The sequence below is a fragment of the Peromyscus eremicus genome, chromosome 5 (assembly GCF_949786415.1).
Source record: "Peromyscus eremicus chromosome 5, PerEre_H2_v1, whole genome shotgun sequence".
NCBI lineage: Eukaryota > Metazoa > Chordata > Mammalia > Rodentia > Cricetidae > Peromyscus > Peromyscus eremicus.
Genome location: NC_081420.1, coordinates 113,254,200 through 113,280,197, shown reverse-complemented (window position 1 = coordinate 113,280,197; position 25,998 = coordinate 113,254,200). Strand labels below are relative to the sequence as shown.

At 41.6% G+C, this 25,998-nt stretch overlaps 1 protein-coding gene across 3 annotated transcripts in view; it reads left to right on the top strand.

Moving 5' to 3' along the window:
* Positions 1-25,998, top strand: part of Large1 (LARGE xylosyl- and glucuronyltransferase 1) — a 535,843-nt gene that overhangs the window by 302,964 nt on the left and 206,881 nt on the right. For all 3 annotated transcript variants that reach the window (XM_059264258.1, XM_059264259.1, XM_059264260.1), the window contains exon 6: positions 10,869-11,040. In XM_059264258.1, the coding sequence (XP_059120241.1) occupies positions 10,869-11,040 (172 nt within the window). The remainder of the gene's footprint in view (positions 1-10,868; positions 11,041-25,998) is intronic.

Here is a 25,998-nt window from a genome sequence, read left to right as displayed (position 1 = left end):
TTCCCACTAATTTGACCACTAACTTCTGCCATAAGATTTTAGTATCAAACCATTAAAATGACTGATTTTTTTTTCTACCTCCATACAAAACATAGTGTGCTCTTGTTAAGAATGTGTGTGATAGGGTGCATTGAGAAACAAAGGCCTTATTTTCCTTTTTCATTACATTTATTACAGGACTATTACCTTCATTCATAGTAAGAGTTAAGTATAATTTTTAAAATGTGTGTATGTGTGTGTACCAGAAGTACACATAATCACACACATAGTAATACACAATTTATTTGTTCAGTAGGCAGCTGTATTTTAGAAAATTGAATATAGGTACAAGATGAAGTTCACAGTGGGGCGGGCAATTTAACCAGTGTATTTTCTCTGTTGGCTATACTCTTGTCTCACGATCACATGTCATGCCTGGTCTTTCCACACAGGCACCTACTGTCTTAGAGTTAAAACAAGCTCTGATATAGACTGGTCAAAGACTGTGTGCCTTTGAGTTAGAACTAGGAATATGTCTTAGAAGCCCCATACCCACTCCAGGTGAGCCATCATCTCCTGAAATACTCTTAGGTCTCCTGGAACTGTCACTTCTCTCTTAAAGCAGAATCCCAGAGCCTCAAACTTAAAAGTCACTTGAATATTGGTTGAATGCATGAATGAATCTAGTTCGACAATCCATAACCCAATGATAGGGAAGGTACTCAGTAAGCAGTGGATTTATTTCTTTGGACGTTTGTTTGTTTTTTGAGGCAGGGACTCTTGTAGCCCAGGCTGGCCTCACACTCATTGTATGACTGAGGATTTCCTTGAACTTTGGGTCTTCCTGCCTCCACTTCCCCAATGCCGATATTGCAGGAATGTACCACTGTACACATCTGGTAGGTGTGGAGCTGGATGGGTATCAAGCCTAGAGCTTCTTGGGTGCTAGGCAAGTACTCTACCAGCTGAGCTACCCTAGTCCTTTGAGCCAGCATTGTTTATGTTGCTGCATTGTTTCACTTTGAAACCATTTGCAGAGTGCTCTCTCTTTGTTCAGCCCTGTTTTAAGTATACATCTATAAATGCACACAGGCACTGTACTAAGAACTGCAACTTCTAAAAATATTAAATTCACACAATGCAGGAGCTAATGCAATTTTTTCCTCAGTGCATTGAAAAATCTATTAATTGAGAAGGCAGCAGTGTTTCAGGAAATCAAATGGCTGCAACAGTCTAGTTCACAAATCAGAACTCTGGGTGCTGAGCCGAGCTACGTTTCACAGTGTGAAGTGCTGAAGCGTGTGCAAGCAGTCAGTGAATGCTTCAGTGGCCAATCCTCTCAGCTCCCCAGATATAAACAGAAGATGCTTCTGAGACTGTGATGTGATGAAAGGAAGGGACCCTGCACAGACAGGAGGGACAATCTCCTCCTGGAAGTAGGTCTAGGATCGTGTTTCTCTTGGCTCACTGAGTCTCTGTCCTTCCAGGGTGACTTATATTCACAGGAGGTGGTTTGCTAATAGGTTTCTGTGGCTTTTTAAGTGGAATCCAGAAAGTCTTATGTTAGGCTGTGATTACACATTAAATTAAGTCTCCCTTGATGCTTTATTACCTATAAAGACCAGCTTTGAGGTTCTGCATAGTTTCTTTCTAAGATTCTGATGTTGGGAGGTGTGAGCTATAAAATTCAGCATTGCCATTGGTGTCAGTTTTTAAGAACCTCACCAAATCTTTGGCTCCTTACATCGAAATAGGATTTCTAAGTTTCAAATGTCACAAGAGATGTGGGAACAACTTCCAAGCTTGTCTCAACACAGTCTTTTACTAATTTCTACAAAGATCTCTCACTGTACTTCCAGACAGTTACCAGCTTTCCATGGACACTGTGGCGCAGAGCTGTCTATGATCTGTTCTGGGCACTGAGCTAATTGGGAGCCACTGTGAGCAGATCAGCCAAGAAGACATAGAAAAGTGCTTTCTTTGAGTGTCCATTGTTTAATGTTACTCACATTATAATCTTTGGAGTTTAGAATGGCCTGCAAATGCTGACAGAAAACTCCAGACCCTTGAGCCCTACCCCATACCTAATGAATCTAGGATGATCCCAGGAATCTGAATTTTTGGTATACTTCCTCCAGATAAATAATCCGTCATGGTCCTTCTGATGCTCTGCAGTTGCCTTCTGCTACTTTAACCTCTGTAAATCATGCATTCCTAAAGCACAGATGAGATTGGACTAATTTGCTAGTAAAAACCCTTTTATTTTCCCACTCTAAGGCATTGCCCCATACTCTTTAGTAGAGCATACATACTTTTCAACCTTTGCCCTTTCCACATGCCCCTCTATCACTTCCAACCCCTAAGCAGACCTGGGCTATGGCTGATTTAACAGACCAAGGCACATAAAGAGGGACCGAAAATTGCCTTCACAAGTTCTCCTTTGGCATTCATATGCACACTATGATACACATTCACATATATGTACACATACAATAATCATAAATATTAGAAAGGTGTCAGACTAGTTATTTTACATAAACACATAGAGTCAGGTGTGGATCATGTGTGTGCTATAGCTTGGCTATCTGATTATATTTCTGGGCCTTCACTAATGGCACCTCTTCTATTTTTTTTCCTTCAGCTATTTGAGAAACTCCACTTGTAACTCATTTTTGCAGACCAAACTGAAAGTTCATCTCCTCCAGACATTTCCATCTGATTGTGTCCCCCTTTCCTGTCCCTCCCTTTTAATTGTCTTTCCACCAGATGGTTGCTGTGCACACACTTAACACTTATGCCAGTGCAGTTTATTGTATTCTGTAATTACAGATGTGGGAGCTTATTTCCAATGTGGCTTCTAGTAAATTCTCTAGTATGTAGTATCCATACCCTTGTCCAGTCCCTTTCCACACAGTACCTTTGTGGCTGGAGAGAGAATGAAGAAATAGCACCATGCTGTTTCTGAGGCCTGCTACTCCAGCAGACATGCTGGCTTCCTTCTTCTCTCTTGGACTCTTCACTCTGGGAAAGCCAGCTGCCATGTTGACACTTGTGCAGCCTCTGCATTCACCCATGTGCTGAGGAACAAAGTCTTTCTGTTAGCATCTAGTGTGAGGGGAGCACACTGTATGTATGACAAGATAGATCACTGTGTGACAAGATCAGATCTTTCAGTCCAAAATCAGACTGATGACTAGAGATTCCTCTGCCTTCTTATGCATAGCTTCACAAGGAGTCCATATGGCAAATATGTTACCAAATTCTGGCATGCAAAAATCATGTGAGATGATAAATAGCTGTTGCTTCTTCTGGTGGGTGTGTCTCATGATGTGACACTATGCACTGTGGGTATGAATGTTTCTAGACCACTGATCTTGACCTCTGGCTCCTCCTTAGCACCACGGACTCATTAGGTGTTCCCAAAATGCTTGTGTGTATATGTGCATGTGTCAGGGAAGGGCAGAAGTCTACTTTGAAGGTCTTCCGCAGTCCCTTTCCACCTTACTTTTTGAGAGAGTCTCCCATTGACCTTGGAGCTGACTAAGCCTCAGGGAATCTTGCCTCTGCCTCATGATGTGTGTCATCATATCAGGCTTTTTTACAAGGGTCCTCGGCAATTAAACTCAGGCCCTCATATGTACTTATATGTATAGCTCTTAGACTAAGCCATTTACCTAGCTTCCTAAAGTTCCTTTTTAATGGCAAAGATAAACACCCATACATACAGATAGCTATTTGGAAAATATGGGTCTTGCCCCTTCTGTTGCTCTCATTGTGGTTAGGAGGAAGGGAAGTACCCAGAGAATATTCATACTCTGGAGACACGGTGTACTGTAAGCATTCTCATCATCTAATAGTTGAAATAAACTGATGTACATAAAGTTCTAGCCACTTCCCCAAAGAGACCATCTAGTTAGCTATGACTGGACTCAAGGCCAGCTACTCTGCAGACTATGTTGGTAGCTATTTTAAAAGTTCATCCTTGGCCTATACCTGTGGCACACATTCTGCTGAGCACTTTGGTTCTTCCTGATCTGATGTTTCTTTGAACCTGGTGCAGCATGTCTATCCCTTAGTTTTCCCTGTTTTGTGAGTCAGGAGATGAGTCTAAGAAGATGAATTCATCTCAGAGGACTCCCAAGCTGGTGCTCATGTCATGACCCTCCTCTCCAGCCTCTCCAGGAGTGCCTACCCTATGTCTGCATGCCCCTCATTCCTCTTCAAACTGTTTTACACGTGCAGTGTGGTTGCCAGAACAACCACCCACAACATGAATGACTTTTCAAACATTCCTCACTACAATGACTTTTAATTGTTAAAAAAATGTGTCAAGGTAATTTTTTTTTATTTTTCTTAATTCTTCTCTCATACAATATATCCCAACCACAGCCTCTCCTCTCCTCCTCTCCTCCCAGTCCCCTTACCTCACTTCTCCCCCAGATCCATTACTCCTCTGTTTCTCTTCAGAGAAGAGCAAGCCTCCCAGTAATATCAACCGAACACAGCATAACAAGATGCAGTAACACTGTCCACAAAACCTTCATATCAAACCCTGTGGGAGGAAAAGGGTCCCATGAGCAGGCAAAAGAGTCAGAGACACCCCCCCTTCCCACTTCTAGGAGTCCAATAAAAACCCCAAGCTAAACAACCACAGCATGTATGCATAGGGCTTAGTGCAGATCAATGCAGGCTCTGTGGTTACCATTTTAGTCTCTGTTGTGAGCCCCTATGAGCCCTGCTTAGTTGATTCTATAGGTTGTGTTTTCTGGCTTTCTTCCCTCTGGCTCCTATAATTATTCTTCCAGTTCTTCTGCTGGGGGTGGGGCATGTAACCGAGCTCTGCCTAGTGTCTGTGGTGTCTGTATCTGCTCCCATTAGGCACTGGAAGAAGCCTCTCTTGTAATGATTGTGTTAGGCACTGATCTATGAGTATAGCAGAATATCATTAGGATTAATTTCATTGACTTTTTTCCTCTTTCTTTCTTTTTCTTTCTTTTTCTTTTTTCTTTCCTCCTTTCTTTCCTGTTTTCCTTTCTTTCTTTTCTTTTTCTCTTGTTTCTTTCTTCTTTCTTTCTTTTTTTTTTTTTGTTGTTGTTGTGTTTGCTTCTACCCTAGGTTCCTCAGCCATCCAACTTCTTCATCTGACTGTAGGGCATGTCCTCCCAGTAGTGGCTTGGGCCCCAAGTTAGACCAATCATTGATTGGCCATTCCCACAAGCTCTGAACCACCCACCACTTCCCTAGTGCATCTTGCAGACAGGACAGTTTGTAGGTATTATTTTTTTTTCTTGGTTGGTGTCCTATTGCCACCAGTGGGAGCCCAGCCTGGCTACCGAAGATGGCTGGTTCTGACTCCATATCATCCATAACCAGGAGTCTGCACTCAGCTCACACTCATAGGTCTGAAAGTTTCCACTGCACTAGGTTTCCACATTGCCCCCTAAATATCAACCTATTCTAGTGTCTCTCCCTGTAATGTTTCCCTCTGTCCCTCCCTCTCAACCTGATCCCTACTGTTCCAATCCCCACCTGCCCTCAGTCCACCCACAAAATCTATTCTATTCCCCTTTCCCAGGGATATCCATGTGCCCCCACCCCCACCCCTTTATCTAATTTCTCTGGATCTGTGGATTGTATCATGATTATCCTTTTCTTAACAGTTAATATCAAGTTACAAGTGAGTACATATCATACTTGCCTGTCTGGGTCTGGGTTGCCGTGGTTGGGATGCTTTTTTTCTAGTTTCATCCACTTGCCTGAAAATTTCATGATGTCATTTTTTTTTCTAATAGCTGAGTAATGCTCCCTTGTGTAAATTTACCACATTTTCTTTGTCCATTCTTTGTTTGAGGGTCAATGTGATTTTTAATTTACAGAAAATGCTCATATGGGTAAGGAACCTATTTTTTCAAGAGTAAATATTTCCATAGTGATGAGAGAAAGCTTACAGACTATAAATACTGTTACTCCTTAGGAATAAGGGAGTATTTTAATTTACAGATGAGAAAATTAAGGCCCAGGGAGACTTAAAAGCCAGAAATGAGCCGGGCGGTGGTGGCGCACGCCTTTAATCCCAGCACTTGGGAGACAGAGCCAGGTGGATCTCTGTGAGTTCGAGGCCAGCCTGGTCTACAAAGTGAGTTCCAGGAAAGGCGCAAAACTACACAGAGAAACCCTGTCTTGAAAAACCAAAAAAAAAAAAAAAAAAAAAAAACCCAGAAGTGTCTAACTCTAAAATCTTGATACCTAATTGCCCTTTAAAGAAAAAAAAATGTTTCCTGGACTAACTAAATGGCTCAGTAGGTAAAAACATTTGCTGCATAATCCTAATGACCTTAATTTGATCCTTGAGATCCACATTGTAGAATAGAAAAGAAATTCCCATAAGTTACCCTCTTAAGTCTACATGTACACTATGGTGTATACACACATACTCATTCACACACTAAATAAATTAATGCAATTTTTAAAATTAATGTCTTCCTGGATGGGATTCTGCCTTTTAAGTACTTGGCTTTTAAGCAGAAAGACCTGATGTGATCTCCAGAGCCATGCTAGAAACACTAGGCATAGTGGTGTATGCTTGTAATCTGGGCAGAGGGAGAGGCAGGGGATCTTTGGTCAGTTAGCCTAGCCTAATTGGCAAGCGCCAAGCCAAAGAGAGACATTGGCTCAAAAGGCATGGAAGACATTCTTGAAGATGATACCTGAAGTTGTCCTGCTCTCTCCACATTCAAACATGCACATGCACACAAGTGCACATACTCATGGCTTGCTGGTGAATTAAGCTGTGTTTATATGGAAAGAAAGTTCTAGTCTGACTTTATCAGAACCAAGAATTATAGGAAGGCTGCAAAGAGAAGGGACAAGAAAGCTCTTAGCTTAGGCTTTGTGTACTGTGGTTAATTACAACCAGATGGAAGACTTTTAGGAGGGGTTTAATAAATTTACAAGCTCTCCCCAAAAATGCCTAACACTCGGTAAATGATGATGCATTTTGTCCTGTTGTCATTACTGCAGTATTCTAGGGGCTATTGATAATCAGCATTTCCAAATGAGAAGTGGGCATCCGTTCCTGCCTAAACCAGTCTCCCCACTTGCCTCTGTATTATCTATCCATGTCCAGAAACTTGGCATCATGCTGGCACACCACTGTCCTTCATTCCTTAGGTTGGAATTAGTCACTTTTGGAGATGAATCAGCAGTGTCCCCATGCTCACATCACTACACTGGTCAGGTTTTCTAGGTCAGTTTTACAGGGTTTCCAAATGTTCAGTATACTCAAGAGTCACCTCCAGAGCTTTGTGGAAACTCCATTTAGTTCCCAAAGAATAACATTATGTCAGAACGTCAGCAAGGTGAGTTTCAAACTGTCAGTGTCCTCATCCCCCACTTGAGAAGGAGCTTGTAAACTCTGATCACTCCTGCTCCTTTATGTATGTGTAGTATATTGTAATATTGGGTGCAATTACACTGTTGGTAATTAAAGCCTCAGCCATGCTGCTTAGGATTAATAACAGTCACCACAGGAATACTATTCTGTCCATTACAATGAGGCTGACTTCATCTTTATTATCTTTTTAATCATGTGGACCCTTTGGCATATTAACTACTGTGAGGAAAGATTCCAATGGTTACTTTGCTTCTATTGGATATTTTGAGGTGAGTGGTTACATAGGCTCAACTTTCTTCCTTTACCCAGCATATTCTTTTCACCATGGACTCCATGACTTAAGGACCCTGTTGTATCAGAGCTTGTTGCTGGGGAGGAGGAAAATCAACACCTTGTGAATGTCCTAAAAGACAGTCTAGAAAAGTCACACAGGTGACCCTCATCACAGAATCTCCTCCACATAGAATGTGCTATTGTATTTGGTACTCTACCCTAGAAGCCTTATACTTTCCAGTTGGCATCTGTGCTCTAAGTGAAAGTAGATGTTGAAGGTAGAGTTTGATCACAGACACAGGCAAAACTAAGATTCTGTACATTCATCAAGCTATTCTTGAGCATTGACCATGTGAATTACTACCAGAGTGAAAAGGACATTTTCCCAGCCTCAGGGAGTTTCAGTCAAATGCAAGAGACAGACATGGAAAATGAAACACAATGAGTTATTATGCTATGCATGGGAGAATGGGATAGCTCTCGTCAGGAGCTCCAGTTCAGCCTGAGGCAGAGAGGAGGTGCCTCCTTATGTGATAGGGGCTTTCAAAGAAGGAAAAGTACAAAGAAAAGGAAGATGAGGTGAGCAGTAGAAGCCATGAAGGTCCTGGGATGAGCTAATTATAATAAATGTATTTGCTTTCCCTTCCTCACATTCTTTCCCCCAACGATTCTTTCATTTTCTATCCTTTCCTGAGGTTTTCTTCCTAAATAGAAACTCATTCACATGCCTCTTTTACATTTAATTGAACATGTGGACTTAATTGATTATGTATTAAGTTGGAGACTTGGGGTGACATTCAAGACTGGGTTCATGTGGAGATTAATTTATTCCTGTAGTTTCATAGTTTTGCAGTGCATCCAAGTGTCTCACATCTGTGTTAAAAATAAAACTCAGAGTCAGGGCAATCTAATTAAATGGCTTAACCCAACACTGTGGCTCTTAGTCTTTGCCAAGCTCTCCTGCTTTGATGGTTACCAAAATAAATGGATAAGTTAATCAAAGGTCTGATTAAGCAGCACAGCTATGCAGCATGGAGTTGTGATTTCCAGGCTTCAGTTCAGGAAGATTCTCTGGGGAGGAAAGAAGTGGAGCTGAGTTCCAAAGGCCCGGACTTACATGAGAAAGAGTTTTATAAAGTACATTGGAGGGAATTGCTTGACGAGGTCTTAGATTGTAAGATGATGGCTACTCTCAGGGAAGGATGAAGTAGTTTATGATGATCCAAACGTAGGAAAAATACAAAACAAAACAAAACTAGGACCGTCCTTTGGCAGATTCTTGGTTTGGGTGTGTGGTTGTGAACATGTGTGTGCATGCATTTGGAAGCCAGAAGTTGATGTGAGGTGTCTTCCTCAATTCCTCTCCACCTTACTTGTTGAAGAATGCGCTATCTGTACTGGGAACCTTATTAGGCAGGCTGGTCCGTGAGGTCCAGTGATCCATTTATCTCTGTGGTTCCCTCTTCCCAGCACTGGAATTAGAGATGTGTGCCTTTTATGTGGGTTATTATGATGGAAACCCAGGTCCTCATGATGACTGCTCAGCAAATACCTTACTCAGTGAGCTATCTTCCCAGCCCTTCCTCCAGCAGATTCTAACTACAGGTTTACATCATGCCTGCTCTAGAGTAGGGTTGGGGTTGGATGGTCACTGTTCTCCTTTACTGCTTTCCATTCATCTGACCCAACTTTGCATTTTGCCGTGATCAGTAAGGTATAATGCTTTACTCTGACCAAGGTATAATTTCTGCCCCCAGTCAACACTATGGCTATGCCTTGCTATTCCCCTCTCTCACCTTCCACTACTTGTCTCTTTTTACTTTCCTGATTTCTACAGTTGTTCCAAGTTATATAGTCACCTTTGAAGACTTGGAGCTAGGAGCCTCAGGTGTCAAAGAACATGCGACATTTGTTTTTCTGGGTTTGGGTTACTTATCTAGTATATGTTTTCCTAGTTCCATCCATTTACCTTTATATTTTATAATTTTATTTTCTTTATATGTACCACATTTTCACTAACCATCTGTCAAATGAAGGGCATTTAGGTTGTTTCAGTTTCATAGCTATTGTGAATAGGGCAGCAATGAGATAAGGCTCTCACTTTGTAGCCCAGACTGGCTTTGATCTATCAACAGTTCTCATGTCGTTGCCTCCCAGGTTCTATGATTATATATGAGAGCCACCCACATCCAGCTCTTACTTACTTTCTTAAATTCTAAATGAACTTATAAGGACAAAAGAGATGATTATTGTTTGGAATTCTGAGGTGGTAGCTCCAACTTGATTAGGTGTATACTAAGTGTTAACCTTTTGAAAATAAAATGGGGATACCATGGAATCCATCCACATACATGCCCCATGCCTTTCTTCTCACAATAGTCTTCACAAATGACACTGAAGCTGTGTATGGGCCTCAGCGTTTTGATAGCAAGTACTATGAAAGTGTGTGCTTGCAGCTGACGCCACTCACTTAGGAGACACTGGTATTCCTGTCATCTGAGCACTGCAGCCCTGAGGTTTTTCATGTAACTCTGTATTCTCCATTACTTTTAGATGACCAGCATTATACAGATTGTGACAGGGCCCTCATTTCCATGAGGATGAAAAGGAGCCACCGGTACCAACTGATCTCATTATAACTTTAAAGTAGACATAAGCATAAGCATCAAAAATACCATGAGGTTTAGTGATCTTTAATGGCACATAAGTTTAATGAATTAAAGTAATAATTCTACCTATGAACAATGAGGTGATAGGGGATTTTGTTGTTTGGTTGGTTTTCTGTTGTTGTTTTGTTTTCACATACTTATTTTCTTCAGTCGACCATATAATTTCTCTAATAATAAAAAAGTCTGTTTTCAAAATCTCAGCATAGAATTCGCATTTAATAATTACTTCACAACTAATATTTTTAGGCCTGTCTTGATTCAAATACATTTTTATTCCCAGAAAAACTTGATATAGCAAAACAAAATGAACAGATCTTTAAAGAAAATTCATTTATTTATTTAACAAGTTTGTAAAATTAGGTTTTATTTCTGTCTCAGCATGGTTTATAATGTTTAAGCAAAGAATCCATGTGGTGATTTTTTTTCCTTTTTCTTATTTTACCAACACTCTCTCTCTCTCTCTCTCTCTTTCTCTCTCTCTCTCTCTCTTTCTCTCTCTCTCTCTCCCCCCCTCCCCCTCCCAAATCTCTTTCTCTCTATTCTGTCCTGTCCAGTCTGAAGTGTCCTGGATCCCCAACAAACATTACTCTGGGATTTATGGCCTGATGAAGCTGGTTCTGACCAAGACTCTACCTGCCAACCTGGAGAGAGTCATTGTCCTAGACACTGACATTACCTTTGCAACTGACATTGCAGAGCTATGGGCCGTGTTCCATAAGTTCAAAGGTAGGAGTTAACAAGACAACCACGCTGATTTTTTAAAGGTATTTTATTTATTGCCTGTGTGTGTATGTGTGTGTGTGTGTCCACAGATGCACATGTCATAGTGTACAGGTGGAGGTCAGTACAAATTTTGAGCATCACTTCTCTCCTTCCACTTTTAATGGCAGGGGTTGAACTCAGGTGTCCAGGCTTGGAAGTCAAGCAGATTAATTCACTCAGCCATCTTCTCAGACAGTGTTTGTTTGTTTGTTTGTTTGTTTTTAATGTGGTCCTGGAGATTGAACTTAGGGCGGTGTATATGCCAGGCAAGCATGCTACCACTGAGCCATGCCGTGGATATGAGCTTAAGGATAACACCAATAAGAAATCACAAACATGAAAGTCAACTCTACTGTCATTTTAAACTAGTTAAAGTAAAACTGAATTTTGCATTTCTTTAGGAATTGAAGAGATTGGATATATGTTCAGAGGAAAACCCAGTTTAGAATACTTTGTAGTTAGCAAATAATTAGCTATCTATATTTTTATGTATAGATGATCCAGTGTTGATATACCTTTTTACTGTGTATATTTTAAAATTTTATTTTCCTTTTATAGAAAAAATTATTTTTTTTAATTTTTTCCTCAAATATATAATATATCCTGATTACAGTTTCCCCTCTGTCTACTACCAGTTCCTTCCCAACTGTCCTTTCATCCAGATTCCCCCCCCCCTTACCATCTGTATTAGAAAGCAAACAAACTTCTAAGGGATAATAATAAACAAAATATAATACAATAAGATAAAACAACATATTGGAATAGGATAATACAAACATACAGAAGGAAAAGAGCACAAGAAAATGTTCAAGAAACAGATAGAGATGCAGAGACTCAATTGTTCACACACTCAGGAATTCCATAAAAACACAAAACTGGAAGCCATAATAAATAAAATTAAAAAATAAGTAAAAAACAAACAAACAAATAAATAACAGCCCTGATACAACATTTTGAGAAAAGAAACCTACATTGAGTATTCTGTTGGCCCTCTAGTGCCATGAGGCCTACCCTTAAAAGTAGCTTGTTTCCCCAGTGAAACTCCCTTGGAGAAAACAAAATTTTCATTTACAAGTGTTTATCACTTGGAGATAGCAGCTGGCTTAGGGATGGGATGGGGCATGTGCCCACTTCACCTTTTAGCTCAAGGACTCTATCTGTTGCAGACCCTGTGCAGGCTATGTGCATGCTGCCTCAGTCTCTGTGAGTTCATGGCCAGTCCATTCTGTTGATTTAGAGGACCTTGTTTCCTTGGTGTCCTCCCACCGTTCCTTCCTCCCTCCCTCCCTCCCTCCCTCCCTCCCTCCCTCCCTCTCTCCCTTCTGGTTCTTACATTCTTTCCCCCTCCTTTTCTGCAGGGTTCTCTGAACCCTGATGGGATGGATTTGATAGTGACATCCCATTTAGGGCTAAGAGTTCTAAGGTCTCTCACTCTCTTGTGTATTGTCTTGCTGTGGGTCTCTATTTGTTCCCATCTGCTGCAAGGGGAAGTTTCTCTGATGATAGCCGAGTAAGATACTGATCTATGAGTATAGCAGAATGTCATTATGAGTCATTTTGTTGTTATGTTCTTTTAGAAGAACATTAGTATTTGATTTTACCCTCAGTCCCTGGGCTATCTAGTCTCAGGCTCTTGGTCACCCAAGCAGCATCAGGTATGGGTTCTATCTCATGGAGTGGTCCTTAAGTCAAATCAGATATAGATTAGATTGATTATTCCCACAAGCTTTGTACTAACATTATTTGAAGGCAGGACACCATTGTAGCTGTGTAGGTGTTTATATAGTTCTTATTAGATAGTGTGCAGTATACCTTACTGCACCAAAGACACTTGTCCACGGGGGTGAAGGCTCTATGTAGACACTAGCTCAGCTTCTCCATGTTCAATGAGTTGTGTAAGTGTTCAGTAGGGTCTAGTTTTCAGTTTATGAAGAGCAACCTATAGTCTTGCCAATGCCTGGGTTGTGTGTGCGTACCCATGGGGCCCCTTTAACCAGTAACACAGTTAGATGTAACCCATTCCTGGTACTGGACTCTTTATTTGGTGAGAAGATATGGCCAGTTAGGGCTCTGTCTTCCCCTTTCTTTGGCTTCATGAATTTTAGGAAGCTTCTTCTGTTTGGGATTTCCATAGTACCCTTCAAATGTCCTTTGATTTTTACTGTATCTTTCTGTATTCTCTTCCTCATTCCCTTTTACCCTCCCCACTTGATCCTCCTATTCCAGTTCCCAAGTGTTGATATACTTACATGGAGATGTGCATTTTAACCTCCTCCTCCTCCTCTTCCTCCTCCTCCTCCTCTTCCTCCTCCTCCTCCTCTTCCTCCTCCTCTTCCTCCTCCTCCTCTTCCTCCTCCTCCTCTTCCTCCTCCTCTTCCTCTTCCTCTTCCTCTTCCTCCTCCTCTTCCTCCTCCTCTTCCTCCTCCTCCTCTTCCTCCTCCTCCTCCTCCTTCTCCTCCTTCTCCTCCTCTTTCTTCTTCTTCCTCTTATCCTCCTCCTTCCTTCTTCTTTCTTCCTTCTTTTTCTTTCTCCTCCTCCTTCTTTCTTCTTCTTCCTTCTCCTCTTCCTTCTTCTTTCTCTCTCTTTTGTTTAATAAATGATGCCTTGATTGCTGAGAAAGCCTGGGAGGCAGTAGTGAAGGATATTGATTTTCGAGTGTTTGAAATGTTCTGTGGCTTTTGCTGTCACTAGTACCATGGATTGTTATTTTAAGAATTATGTAAGACTATATTTATAACATTGCTCTTCTAGTCTGGTTAGTTTCTTATTATTTTCATAAATGTATGAGGTACATATGAATGTGCAGATAGACACACCTATGCTTGTACACATGGAGTTCACAGCAAGACATCAGGTGTTTTGTATCTTTTTCCACTTTATTGCCTTAAGAAAGGGTCCCTTTTTGAACCTGAAGCTTGCTTTTCTGTTAGGGTATCTGGCCAGTGAGCTCTCAACATCTCTCTGCCCCTCAGTGCTGGAATTACAGGCATGTGCATTTATGCCTGGCTTTTTAAGTGGGTGCTGAGTATTAAAACTTAAGTCCTCTTTCTTACAGAGCAGGTGCTCTTACCCACTGAGTCATTTCACCAGACATTCTTCTTATATATTGTTGAGCTGTCATCATTACTTTAAAGGATACAAGACCATCTAAGGTCAAGTCATGAGCCTGATATATGTATTTGAGTATGTATACATGAGAGAAATATCACATTAGCACAGATGTTAGACTATTCTAATAGCACCTGCCCAAACATCTTCCTGAATATTACATGGTTTTTAAAGTTCTTCCACACCATGGCCAAATTCAAATGGGAGAGACATTTGGTTAGTGAGGCTACTACTTTTGTCTTTATTTCTTAGCTCTATTTATTTTTGAGTTGCACTCTGTCTTCTCTGTTTAAAATCTCTCTGCCTCTTCCCTTGACTGTTTGGAGTGTGAAATAGCACTCTGACTTTAAATCACAGTATTCTCGTTAATCATGGGATATTCTTATTGGTTTCACTTTACTTTCATGACAAAGAGTAAATTCCTTCTCTACCCTGTTCATTGCCTGCCCCTTCTGGGGGCTTCATAGTTTTCTACTAATTGAACAAAGTTCTTAGCAAAGCATGAGGATGACATAGTAACCTCTGGGATGCTTCCATATTTATTTGGGTCAATAATGACACTAAGGAAGAGATCCTTTGACCGAACTAGGAAAGCAGAAAACAAGTGTGTCTTTCCTTCTTTTTACTTCGTGAATAAGCTTGCATGGGTACAGGGTTTTTCTCAAGACTCAGAAAAGGTGTGCACCTTGGCTCCTCCTGTCTGTTGTTTTTTTCTAATTCTACTGTCATTTTTGTTTGTTCTTCCTTTCAAAGCCACATTGAACTCATCTGGGGACAGTTTCTCTTTAATTGTGTGCGATTTGATCTGTGCTTTTATGTTGATGTTCAGTGTTTAATGGTGCATTTATTCGGCAGGCATTATTGCATCCCTACTGGGTGCCAGGCAGTATGCCTAGCGCTGGAAATAAGATAGTGAGTAATAAAGGGACAATGAGAGTTGTCATCTGTCCTGGAGGGAAGAAGAGAAGTCAGCTAGAGAGCCTTTCAGGGAAATGGTAGCTGTGCTGTGTTATTGGATAGGGGGAATGCTTGTGTTCCACATTTGTTCCATATTCATCTTTTGGAAGAGAAAACTTAGGGCTTCCACATCTTTGACTCTGTCTATATAGAGAGCCAGGCATCAGCTATCTCTGTGGACAGTCTGAGTTGAAGAGACTCATGTTGCCTATGGCCAGATGCCATTGCTGAATTGTGCTTGTCCTAAATTAACTGACAGAAAAGGGGGAATCCACTGGAGTATTGCATGGAGACTGGCTTGGACCTGGTCTTCACAGTCTTACTTTCTGCCCCTCCCTTTTACTTGCCTCACTGACAAACCTGTGCTATACTATCTTCCATCTCACCCTCCCAACAATATAACCCACCCACACCAGGAGCCCTGAGCCAACCTTAAAGAAGTGAAACTCAGCAAATACACTGGAGCAGGAGTCCACTAATGGCAGAGCTGTAGCTAAAAGTTCACAATTACTATGTTCCAGCTACTATGTTACTTACTCAAAGCACTGTGGCCAAGAGTGCTAGAAGGGAAGAAAGGCAGTGGAACTCTTGTACCTCCCAGGGATAGTTAGAGATCTTAGAACTGGAGAATCCTGGGCCTGAGCACAGAGGACTTGGTCAAGATCAGGACAGAGAAAGGAACTGAGGAATACCCTTGAATCTAGCTGAGTTAATGGGCTCTATTATGTTTATTGGTTCTTTTATTAGTTTCTTTCCAGCATTACTTGTCCCTTGATATACAACAGAATATATTAGATGCCACTGTTGCCTAAAGCAGTGCTTCTCAACCTTCCTAATGCTGCAACCCTTTAATATAGTCCCTCATGTTATGGTGAACCCCAATCATAAATTATTTTCTTTGCTACTTCATAACTGTAGTTTTGCTACTGTTACAATTCATAAATATTAGATATACAGGATATCTGTGACTCCTGTGAAAGGGTGTGTGACTTCAAAGGGATTGTGACCTGCAGGTTCAGAACCACTTTCCTAAACAACCCAAAACAAGGCACCTGCCTTCAGAGAGCTCCCAGATAGACCAGACTGTACTACATCTTTGTGTATCACTTGCCATGAGTATAGAATGTGAGATTTTCCCCAAGATTCCTTCCCATTTTTTTTCCTGAGGAAATAAAGAGGTAAAAATAAAATAGATGAGCTCCTCTTTTCCTCATATGTCAATGTTTTCCTACATTTTTTGTCTTCTAAACTGGAACTAAGGAAGGTTCTGAGTGAGAAGAAATCTTCATAGGGCACACCCAAGAATGTAGAATGTTCTGGTCTAAAGGGGAGAATTTCCATCTCATTGAGGCAGTGGCACTTGACTTCATTTACATTTAAGCATTTGAGTGACCTTGTCCATTCTTGTCTATGTAAGGACAGCTAGCTATCCAGGTCTGCAGTGGCTCTTGTATTAAAACCAAACACAGACGTATCAACCTTGCTGATGCTATAGAATCTCTCTCTAGTTAACTTCATTCCATTTGGTTCATTCATTTGGTTGGTAAAATCAACCAAAGACTCAATTCTCTCCCTTCAGCTTCTGCCTTTGGGAGATGTCCCAAATCCCTTGGCTTCTGATTCTCCTCAACAACAGGTCCTCCCTGTAGATGTACATTGCCTGCACCTCACCCAGACCTGTACTGGCCACTGGAGGGTTTTCAGGGCCATTAATCCTTAGCAATAGAAAAAGACACTGCATTTGTCATAAGTATACATTGTCTCCCACAGGCTTGTGTCTTGAAGTCCTCCCCAGCTGCTGGTGCTGTCTGGGGAGGTGCTGGAGACTACAGAAGGTAAGGCTTTGTTAGAGAATTCAGTTGCGGGGAGCATGGTTTGGAAAGATTCACCCCATCCCAGCCCCTTCTTAGCTTTCTCTACTTCTGGCCACCATGAAGTGAGTTCTGCCTTGCTCTGCCCACTTTGCCATGAATTTCTGCCTCACCATAGGTTCATCCAAAGAGAACTAAGTGATCACAAACCAAAACCTTTAAAAATGAACCGAAGTAACTCTTTCCTTCTTTTAAGTTATATATGTCAAATGTTTGCAATATAAAACTAAGTAGCGAACAGGTGATGGATAAAATCTTGAACCTCTCATTCAATAATATATTCTTCTAGTTGCCAAAATAGCTTTTTGACAGTTGGGAATGTTGTAAGAATGTAAAGACCCAAGATTCACTCCTGGAAGTTTATATGTAGGTGTAGTATCAGGCAATAAATTAATAAGTCAAACATGCAGTGTATTAGATAGTGATTAGTGCTGTAGGAAAAATGACAGAAAGGAAGAAGAGATTCCCATGTGAGTGGGTGATTAATATGCAGACAGGGTGGTAATGAGAGTTCTCACAGAAAAACTGATGTTTAAGAATATACCTAAAGAAGCAGGAAGAACTAGTGAGGAAGTAGGTGTGTCTAGAGAAAGAGAAGGCTGCTGTCCTGAGCACAAAGAGCATCAGCCACAAACTGTTAAGAGTAGATAGGGAATAGGGCAGACCTCAGAATGGAATAGCTTGAGCCCAGAGAGGGCTGGAGGCTTTTTAAGCTCACATCATGGGACCTTTATAGGACAATGAGATGTTGCCTTTGCTTTCACTAATTTGGGATCTGTCAGCAGACTGGCAGAGGTGTGACTTAGTCTGCCTTCTCTTTGTAATGAATCATCCTTGTTGTGCTTGGGTGAATAGAATTAAGCAAGAAAAACATTTAGGAGACTTCCAGTCATCCCAATGGGTGAAGATGTGAGCTTCAACAGTGTATAGCATCTGAAAAGTTAGAAGTTTCCACTTTAGGGCACATTCTGGAGGTCGAGTCATCTGGAAATTCCAGGGAGCCAGAAAATAAGGTGGGAGATGGTCCAAGGTGGGTGAGCCAGTGTGGAGGCACTGGGGTATAAGAGTGAGGTCAAAGAGAAGGTCAGGACTTGGTTGTGAGTCCTGATAAACTTGAGTGGCCAACTCAACATCAGCATGGAGAGGTAAGGAGGTAGTCAGAGAAATGATTGTTTCTGAAGCAATGGGAAGTTGACTATGTTTATTAAATACTTCTCTTCCAGAAACCAAACTAGAAGCTTTATGCATTTCAAAATTCAGTAAACTGATTAAATTGCTGTTCATTCCCAGACATTTATTACATTGCAAAGCTGACTCCAAACTAAACTTTTCAGCTTTAGAGCCTGGGCTCTGGCACTTTATGTCACATCTCTGGGATTTCCACTGAGGTAGAGAAGGGGGCACTTAGCAATTTGAAGGTGGGGACTATACTTACACCAAGTGTATTGGGGGTGCCTGAGCTAACTGCATGTAAAATTGTAATGTAGGATCTGACTTCAGCAGTTACAGGAAGATGTTCTGAGGTTATAAATAATAGATGTGTGCCCATAATTTGAGGCTTTTAGAAGAAAGCCTTGCTGAATAATGAAGATGGTATTCTGACCAAAAAGACAATGCCTCCTCTTATAGAAGAGCATGTTGCCACAGGGTACAAAGTGACCTTCAAACAAATATGGCCAACCTCAAGCATATATGGTCACTACTCAGTTTATCCTCATGTGATAGTTGTTTTTCAGGTCACTGGGCATCTTTTCAGGGGCCTAACTGACTTACTGGAGTGGATCACAGCTCACATTTCCCATATTTGCTTTGTACTAAGCACTCAGCCAAGCACTACATGGGTAAACTCATTCCTCACAGCCAATCATGAAGTGATTACTAATACAGTCCCTATCTCAACCATTTGGGAAAGGATGCTCACTGAGGTACAATGTCTAAACTAGGGACTGAGTTCTCAAGGTACAGAACTGAGATTCTAATTCACATAGCCCACCTTAATTCCTCTGCACACCTGAGATGAAGAGTAAGAAATATCATTGCATGAAGGGGGTTGTCTCTGGTGATGCCAAAGGAAAGAACTCCAAGGGACTTGAAGGCCGGTTTGTTCAGATCAGAGCCACGGTAATGCAGGTATCCTGATCCTGCATCTAGAGGTGAAGAAGACACAGACTGCAATGAATAGTTTCACCAGAATTCAAGATCCTGGGACTGCAGACCCTGCATGTCATCTGAGTGGCTAGAAGTAGCTGTGGACACAAGAGCTCTATGCTTGTACTCATCATAGGTTGATAAGTTAAGCCCGTTTTGAGATATACCAGTAACTTTTGAGGTTTGGGGGTTTTTTTGTTTTGTTTTGTTTTCAGTATATACATGATGGATCTTAGTCCTCCTTTCCTCAGTAGTAAGAGGCAAAACAGGACGGTAGGAAGATTACCAGCATGAAATTAGTGCCCATGTGGAAGAGGCCTAGGTGAGCTTGTCCACCTCTTTTGTTACACAAGGATGCAATTAGAAGGCACTAACCTTGAAGCAGAGAACTAGCCTTCCCTAGATGTTGCGGCTGATAGTACCTTAGTCTTGGGACGTTTCAGGCTTCTGGAATTATAATAAACCTGTTGTTTATGGTGCAGTATAAGGTGCTTTGTTACAGGAGGCTACCTGACTGCTCTGAGCCTAAATGAAGTAGGAATGATGCTAATGGGGTCCTTGTGAGACCTGCACAAGATAATATGTGTTATTCTCTCCATTTTCTGTTTTCTGTAAGGATTCCTACTAGAGTCAGAGCAAGTGGAATAATAGGAAACATCATTAATTTGTATCTGCTCTGTTACTTCACAGCATTGTCCACAAAGCCCTCCGGGCTAGCGTAGCTATAAATGTAAAATATCAGAAAATCTGAACACAAGGGACCCTGGAAGTCTTGCTTCAAAAAAGACATTTGTAGAACTTTTAAACTTCTAGTCAGGTGCCTTGAAGGAGTGTTCTTTCAATGTCTTTGAAGTTCTACTTGTCTTATCTTGCCTGGCTCTCTTGTCTAGCCCTGATGGGATTGGTGGAGTAGGAAGAGCATAGCAAGGAATGGGACCAAGTTTCAAGTCCTTGCTGGTGGCCTACTTATCAGCAGTGTAAGCTTGGGGTTTATTAACTTAATACAACCTCAACTCCTCTGCACCTGTAGGAAGAAAATACCAATGTCTCCTCCCAGTGGTGGGTTTAGGTTTGAGATGACTTGCTGATCCTGGTACCTGGTAGATACTCAGAGAATATGGTACCTTTCCATTTTCCTTCTTGCCAGAAGTTCAGTTACCCATTTGAACGATTACATCTATTTTTCCCTTTAGCTGATGTGAAAGGAATCAAAGTGGAGGTTTTAGGACAGCCACACAATACCATATGTGCCATGGTCCCCTGATTAAAGCTGTCCCTTTTTCATTAGTCCTGCATGGCCTCTCCCAGACTTCTGTAGACAGTTTCCCCTCATCTCACATTGGCTGCAGATGCTCCTTAAACTTGAGAAACCCCTTGGCTGAAGGGAAGAAAAATAGAACTTTAAAAAAGACATAAATTCTCAAATGAGGGGGCTTTACAGTGACACCTGTAGCCTGCCACTGACTGGGTGACATAGTACAGAAGCTGGAGTTCAGCCAGGGAAGATTGTTCTTGGCCATCAATCATAGAGTCTAGCTATGAGTCTAGCTATTTGTACCATATCTTAAACAATCTTTTGTGCCCCCAATATCAATAAGGCTCCTACCCAGCCTCCTATGTTCTTAGGTGATCATTGTTTTTTGTCTGGGAGGTTTGGCATAGGGTCTTGGGGTGTGTGTGTGTGTGTGTGTGTGTGTGTGTGTGTGTGTGTGTGTGTGTACATCACAAGCCTTGAACTCAAAGGACCTCTGGGATTGCAGATGTGTACCACCACACTGGACTTGTTCTTGATTTTAATGTCTACTTTGGAGTTTATAGTTTACTTGGAGAATTCTGATGATCTTTTGCTTTCTTCACTCCTCTCTGCACTTGATACCCCCCTGCTCTCTTCCTATCCAGAAGTAGAAGCTGGCACTATGAGTCATTTGGATGTTTGTGGTGCTCACAGCGGCTCAGCAGAGGTGCATGTCACTGGAGCAGCATCAAGAATTGCATCCCTGGTAAAATTGTAGATTTTTTTCATTATTTCTGTATTAGGTTTGATATGACTGTGCCTCTTGTGACATCAGAGAGATTATTTTAGCCTCTCAGAAACTCATTGTTGTTTTCTTTTTTCATAAAAGTAAGAGGATGATACATTAATAATTGCCTCAAAAGACTTTTAAGTCAGATAATGGCTTTATCTTGCACATTACTCAATAAAGGATAGCTTGCTTCCATCCCATCTATGTATTTTTCTCTTGTTCTTAATCGTGAGATGCTTGAGAGTTAGGAAATGGAATTTTACCTCCCTCCCCGCCTTATGTGCTTTCTTCCTTCCCCATCCTTTATCTCTATGTCTTTCTTCTCTTCTTCCTTTCTTTCCCCTTTTCCTTCCCTTTTCTTTCCTTCTCCTTTCCTTCTTCCCTCCTTTCCTTCTCTCATTTATTCTCATCCCTTCTATATACCTTTTTTCTTTTCTCTCCTGTATTACTTTCCATTTTTTCTGAGTTTCTTACTTTTTTCTTATTTCTTACTGTTTTTTAACTCCTAGGCCAGTTCCAGGCCATGGAGATTAGTAGTTACTAAGCCCGAGTGCTGCATTGTGCTGTTCCCTTCTGATACCTGCAAAGAAATCTGTATGGAGTCTGCCTGTGTCACTAAAGATGAGTTAGTAGCAGAACCTGGCCTGAAGTCTGGCTGACCTTCAGCCTCTGCTCCTAACCACTAGCTTCTATATCCATCTAAAGAAAATTTGTGACAGTAGACACACTTCTTGAGAGGAAAAGTACATCATGAGATAGAAGAGTATCAAGAAGTAATGGGAAGGAAGGGTTGGGTACCTTGGTCTTCATATCACTCAGAAGATCAGTATATGCCTAAGGTCCAGAGAGCAAGTGATGGAGAGAAACTGCTGGAGACATCTAATCTGCAGCTCAGTGAAATGGTAGCTCATGTCCTTTTGCCCTGGTATTCCTTCCTTCTGGTTCTCAGACCTCTCCTGCCTCATCATCTTAAATTCCTTCATGTCTTTTCCCAGACTACAGCTTCCAGTAGGACATGCTTAAATAGTCTCATTTAATCCTGCAGTCCAAAACCTATTCTCATCCCTCTCCCTCATTCTTCATCTGTTTCCAGTGACACTCCTCTCGTCTGGTGGGTAATTACACAACTGACTGCTCTGCACCACCTAGGCAGTGCTGTACATCTGAGTGCCCCAAGTATAGGAAGTTGCACTAGTCATTGCATGTGTTGCCCACTTGTATAAAAGCACCAAAAGACCAGGACTAGTTGCCATATCCTTGATATCCCCCAGCACCAGTATGTGGCATATAGTAGCTACTCAGTAAAGTTTCATACATGATGGAGAGATAATGGAGACAATTCTAGGAGAACAGATTTGGAAGGATGAAGCAGGAAGCATAGGAAGCTTTTGGAGATTAAGTGTCAGCCTTGGGTTTACTGAGTCATTAAAAGACAATTTAGCATTCTAGGATTTCAGAATTGAAAAACAACATCTTTGGCTGAATGTGGGGTATTCAGGTGAGTCAGGAAACCAATAGCACAGATTCTCTCACAGCCACAGAGGATCCATTCCAGGCTTTCTAGTAGATAGCCCAAACTAGGGACAGCCTGAATCCTATATACACTATGTTTTGTTATATGCATCTCTATCTATGACAAAGTTTCATCCATAAGCTGGACAAATAAAGATATTGACAATAATAGGTCAATTATAAAGTACATTGTAATAAACCTTCTGAATGCTACCACTTTCTGTCCAAAAATTCTCACTTTGCTTTTTCTCTTTTCAGTTAGGACTTCACCCCTATAGCTTGTCTTTGGGATGATCCCATTGCCAGGATCTTTGGGACTGCTCTTAAATAAAACAGTGTCTACTTGAAGACCAGCACTGTTACCTGTTAAGTGACTGGCAGGCAGGCAGGATGAACAAGAAATGATTCACATCCCAAGTGGAATGGCACATCATTATATCACGCTCTAACTGTTGGGAGCCCCTGTCTTCAGGCTTGTTGAGTGCATCCCAGCTATCAGAAGCCTCTGCATGTACAGGCCGAGCCAAGGAATGAAGATAGTTCCCACCTCAGTGTCTGCTTCAGTAAGAGTCCAGTGTGCCCTGGAGTCCTGGGACAGTGCAGGGAACCATGTCCCTCCATTTCCAGGATCTCCCAACTCTGTTTGGGCTCTGTTGGTTATATGGCTTTTTTGAAAACATAGGAACCAGGATCTGAGTGAAGTCACCCAAAGGGCAGTCTTTGGATCATAGCAAAGAGGAGGAAATCAGAACTCCTGGTTATAGATATACCTTGCCTTTCTGCCCACTTCTTTTCCCAATTCAAATTCCCCCTCCCAGGGTTATTGGGTGAGGAAAACGGGGCTTTTTATTGAAGTTACTCAGTATCTTTTTGCCATCTTTATAACTTGTTTGGTTCTCTGAACCTCTGTCTTTTAAGGACAAAATGGAGATAATAATATTCATAAGGTATTGGTATTAGGCTCCGCTAGCTGGATTTTCTTCACTGTAAGGAAGTACCTGAACTTTGTAGAATGTGATTCTCTGAGCAAAGCAGCTGCCATCTTCATTAGATCAGCTGTGCATACTTGTAAGGATCCATCACTATTAGTTAGGCTTGTTGCCTATTGGCATAACCTTTTAGAAAGAGGATGTGGGAGGGTCTTTGGATCCTCATCTCAGTTTCCAATCACTCCTCCCAGCTATTTGTGTCGTTCCACCCTAATTGCACATGGCCTCTGTGTATATAGATTAAGGAAATTGTGCTGGTTTGAAATGAAAATGGTCCCCATAGGCTCTTAGGGAATGACACTTTTAGGAGGCATAGCCTTGTTGGAGTAGGCATGGCCTTGTCAGAGGAAGTGTGTCAATAGGGGTGTGTTTCAAGGTGTCAAACTAGGCCCACTGTCTCTCTCTTCCTGCTGGCTGTTGATCCAGTTGTAGAACTCCTGGCTCCTCCAGCACCATGTCTTGCTGCGTGCCACCATGCTTCCCGCCATGACAGCAATGGATTAATCCTCTGAAACATAAGCCATCACAAATTAAATGCATTTCTTTATAAGAGTTGCTGTGGCTATGGTGTGTCTTCACAGCAGTAGAACATTGACTAAGACAGGAAGCTAAATGAGAGAAGCTTTATCTCTGCTGCTGTGCATGAGCTGTCATCCATGCTGGGTGAAGATGTTCCAGTGTGGCTGTTGGAAGTCTCTACCTATGCAGTCCAGGCCAAGGAATAAGGATAGCTCCTCCTCCAGTGCCCACTAAGGAAGGAACAGGTAATAAAATCTTGAACAAAGAGTAGAGAACCTGCTTATGATCACTCTCAGGCCTTCCCAACGGTGTTCTAGGGAGAACTAAAGGCCTCACAGAAGAACTATCATCCAAGGGCATGCTCCTAATGACCTAAAGACCAGGTTCAACATCTTAAAGATTCCAACACCTCCCAATAGTGCCTCCCTAGAACTAGGGCCTTATGAATGCCCAACACACTACATCAATGTTATAACCGGACTTAACCTGAATAGATCTACCTCATTTTCTTAGTGGGAAGTACTTGAACTAAAGTAGGCACCTGCCAGAGTTAGCTACTGATGTCATCAGATTAAAGTCACTTTGTGGTCATCACAGGAATACAGTCACTTTAAAAAGATTCAGGATGGCAGAGGCCCTTGGTACTAGAGGAGACATTCCCCACCCTCCTTGAGTAAAGAAAGGTCCCTACTTACCCAAACTGAGATGGAGGAGAGAAGCTTGGGAACAGGGGTACATAGAAAGAAGAGCTGGGGAATTGTTTTTCCCCCTTTGGAAATAGCAACTATGTGTCAGAGCAGGATAATCCTGAAAGCTGCCTAGAGGCCTGGCTCTTCCTTGCATGTTGCACTTCAGCTTCTCACACTCAATGGGAATAGTACTTAAGGAGCAAAATATGTAATTCTCCTAGTATTTGCAGGTATTTGTTATATTATCTCAGTTTCATGATGCTGGGTTTTCACATCTTAACATTTCAGAAATTGAGATATGATTTACAAAAGCAACTTGACAGATAGTCTCCTTCTCCTACAAAATGTTCTGATAGATTCTACAATCAGCGGCCTCTTAGAAACCTGAAGAAAAAAAGTATTATTATCTTTATCAGTATATTTCTCTAGCTTGTCCTTTTAACTCTTGTGTGATAGAGGAGAAAGGGAAATTGGGAAGGTGTGGTGGTTTGAATGAGAGTGCCCCCCACTGGCTCACATTTTTGCATTTCCTGTTGGTGAACTATTTAGGAAGGATTAGGAGGTGTATCCTTGTTGGACAAGGTGTATCTGGGGGAGGGGAGGCTTTGAGGTTTCGAAAGCCCACCCCAGGCCCAGTGTGTGTGTGTGTGTGTTTGTATGTGTCTGCTTCTATAGCTCAGGATGTAATCTCTCAGCGCCATGCCTGCCTCCATTCCCCCTTCCATGATGATAATGAACTAACCTTCTAAATCTGGAAGCAAGCCTCCAATTAAATGCTTTCTTTTATAAGAATTGCCTTGGTCGTGGTGTTTCCTCACAGCAATAGAACACTAAGACTGAAGGTCTTTGGATTCTTTATTATTATAATAATTACATCTCAACCACAGCCTTCCCTCCCCAGATCTCCTCCATTTCACTTAAAAAAAAAAAAAGCAGGTCTTCCAGGGGTATCAATCAAACATGGCATAAGATATAATAAGGATAGGCAAAAACCCTAATATCAAGGCTAGATGAGGCAACCCATTAGAAGGAAAAGGGTCTCAAGAGCAGTATGAAGAGTCAGAGACACCTCCAACTCCCACTGTTAAGAGTTCCATAAGAACAC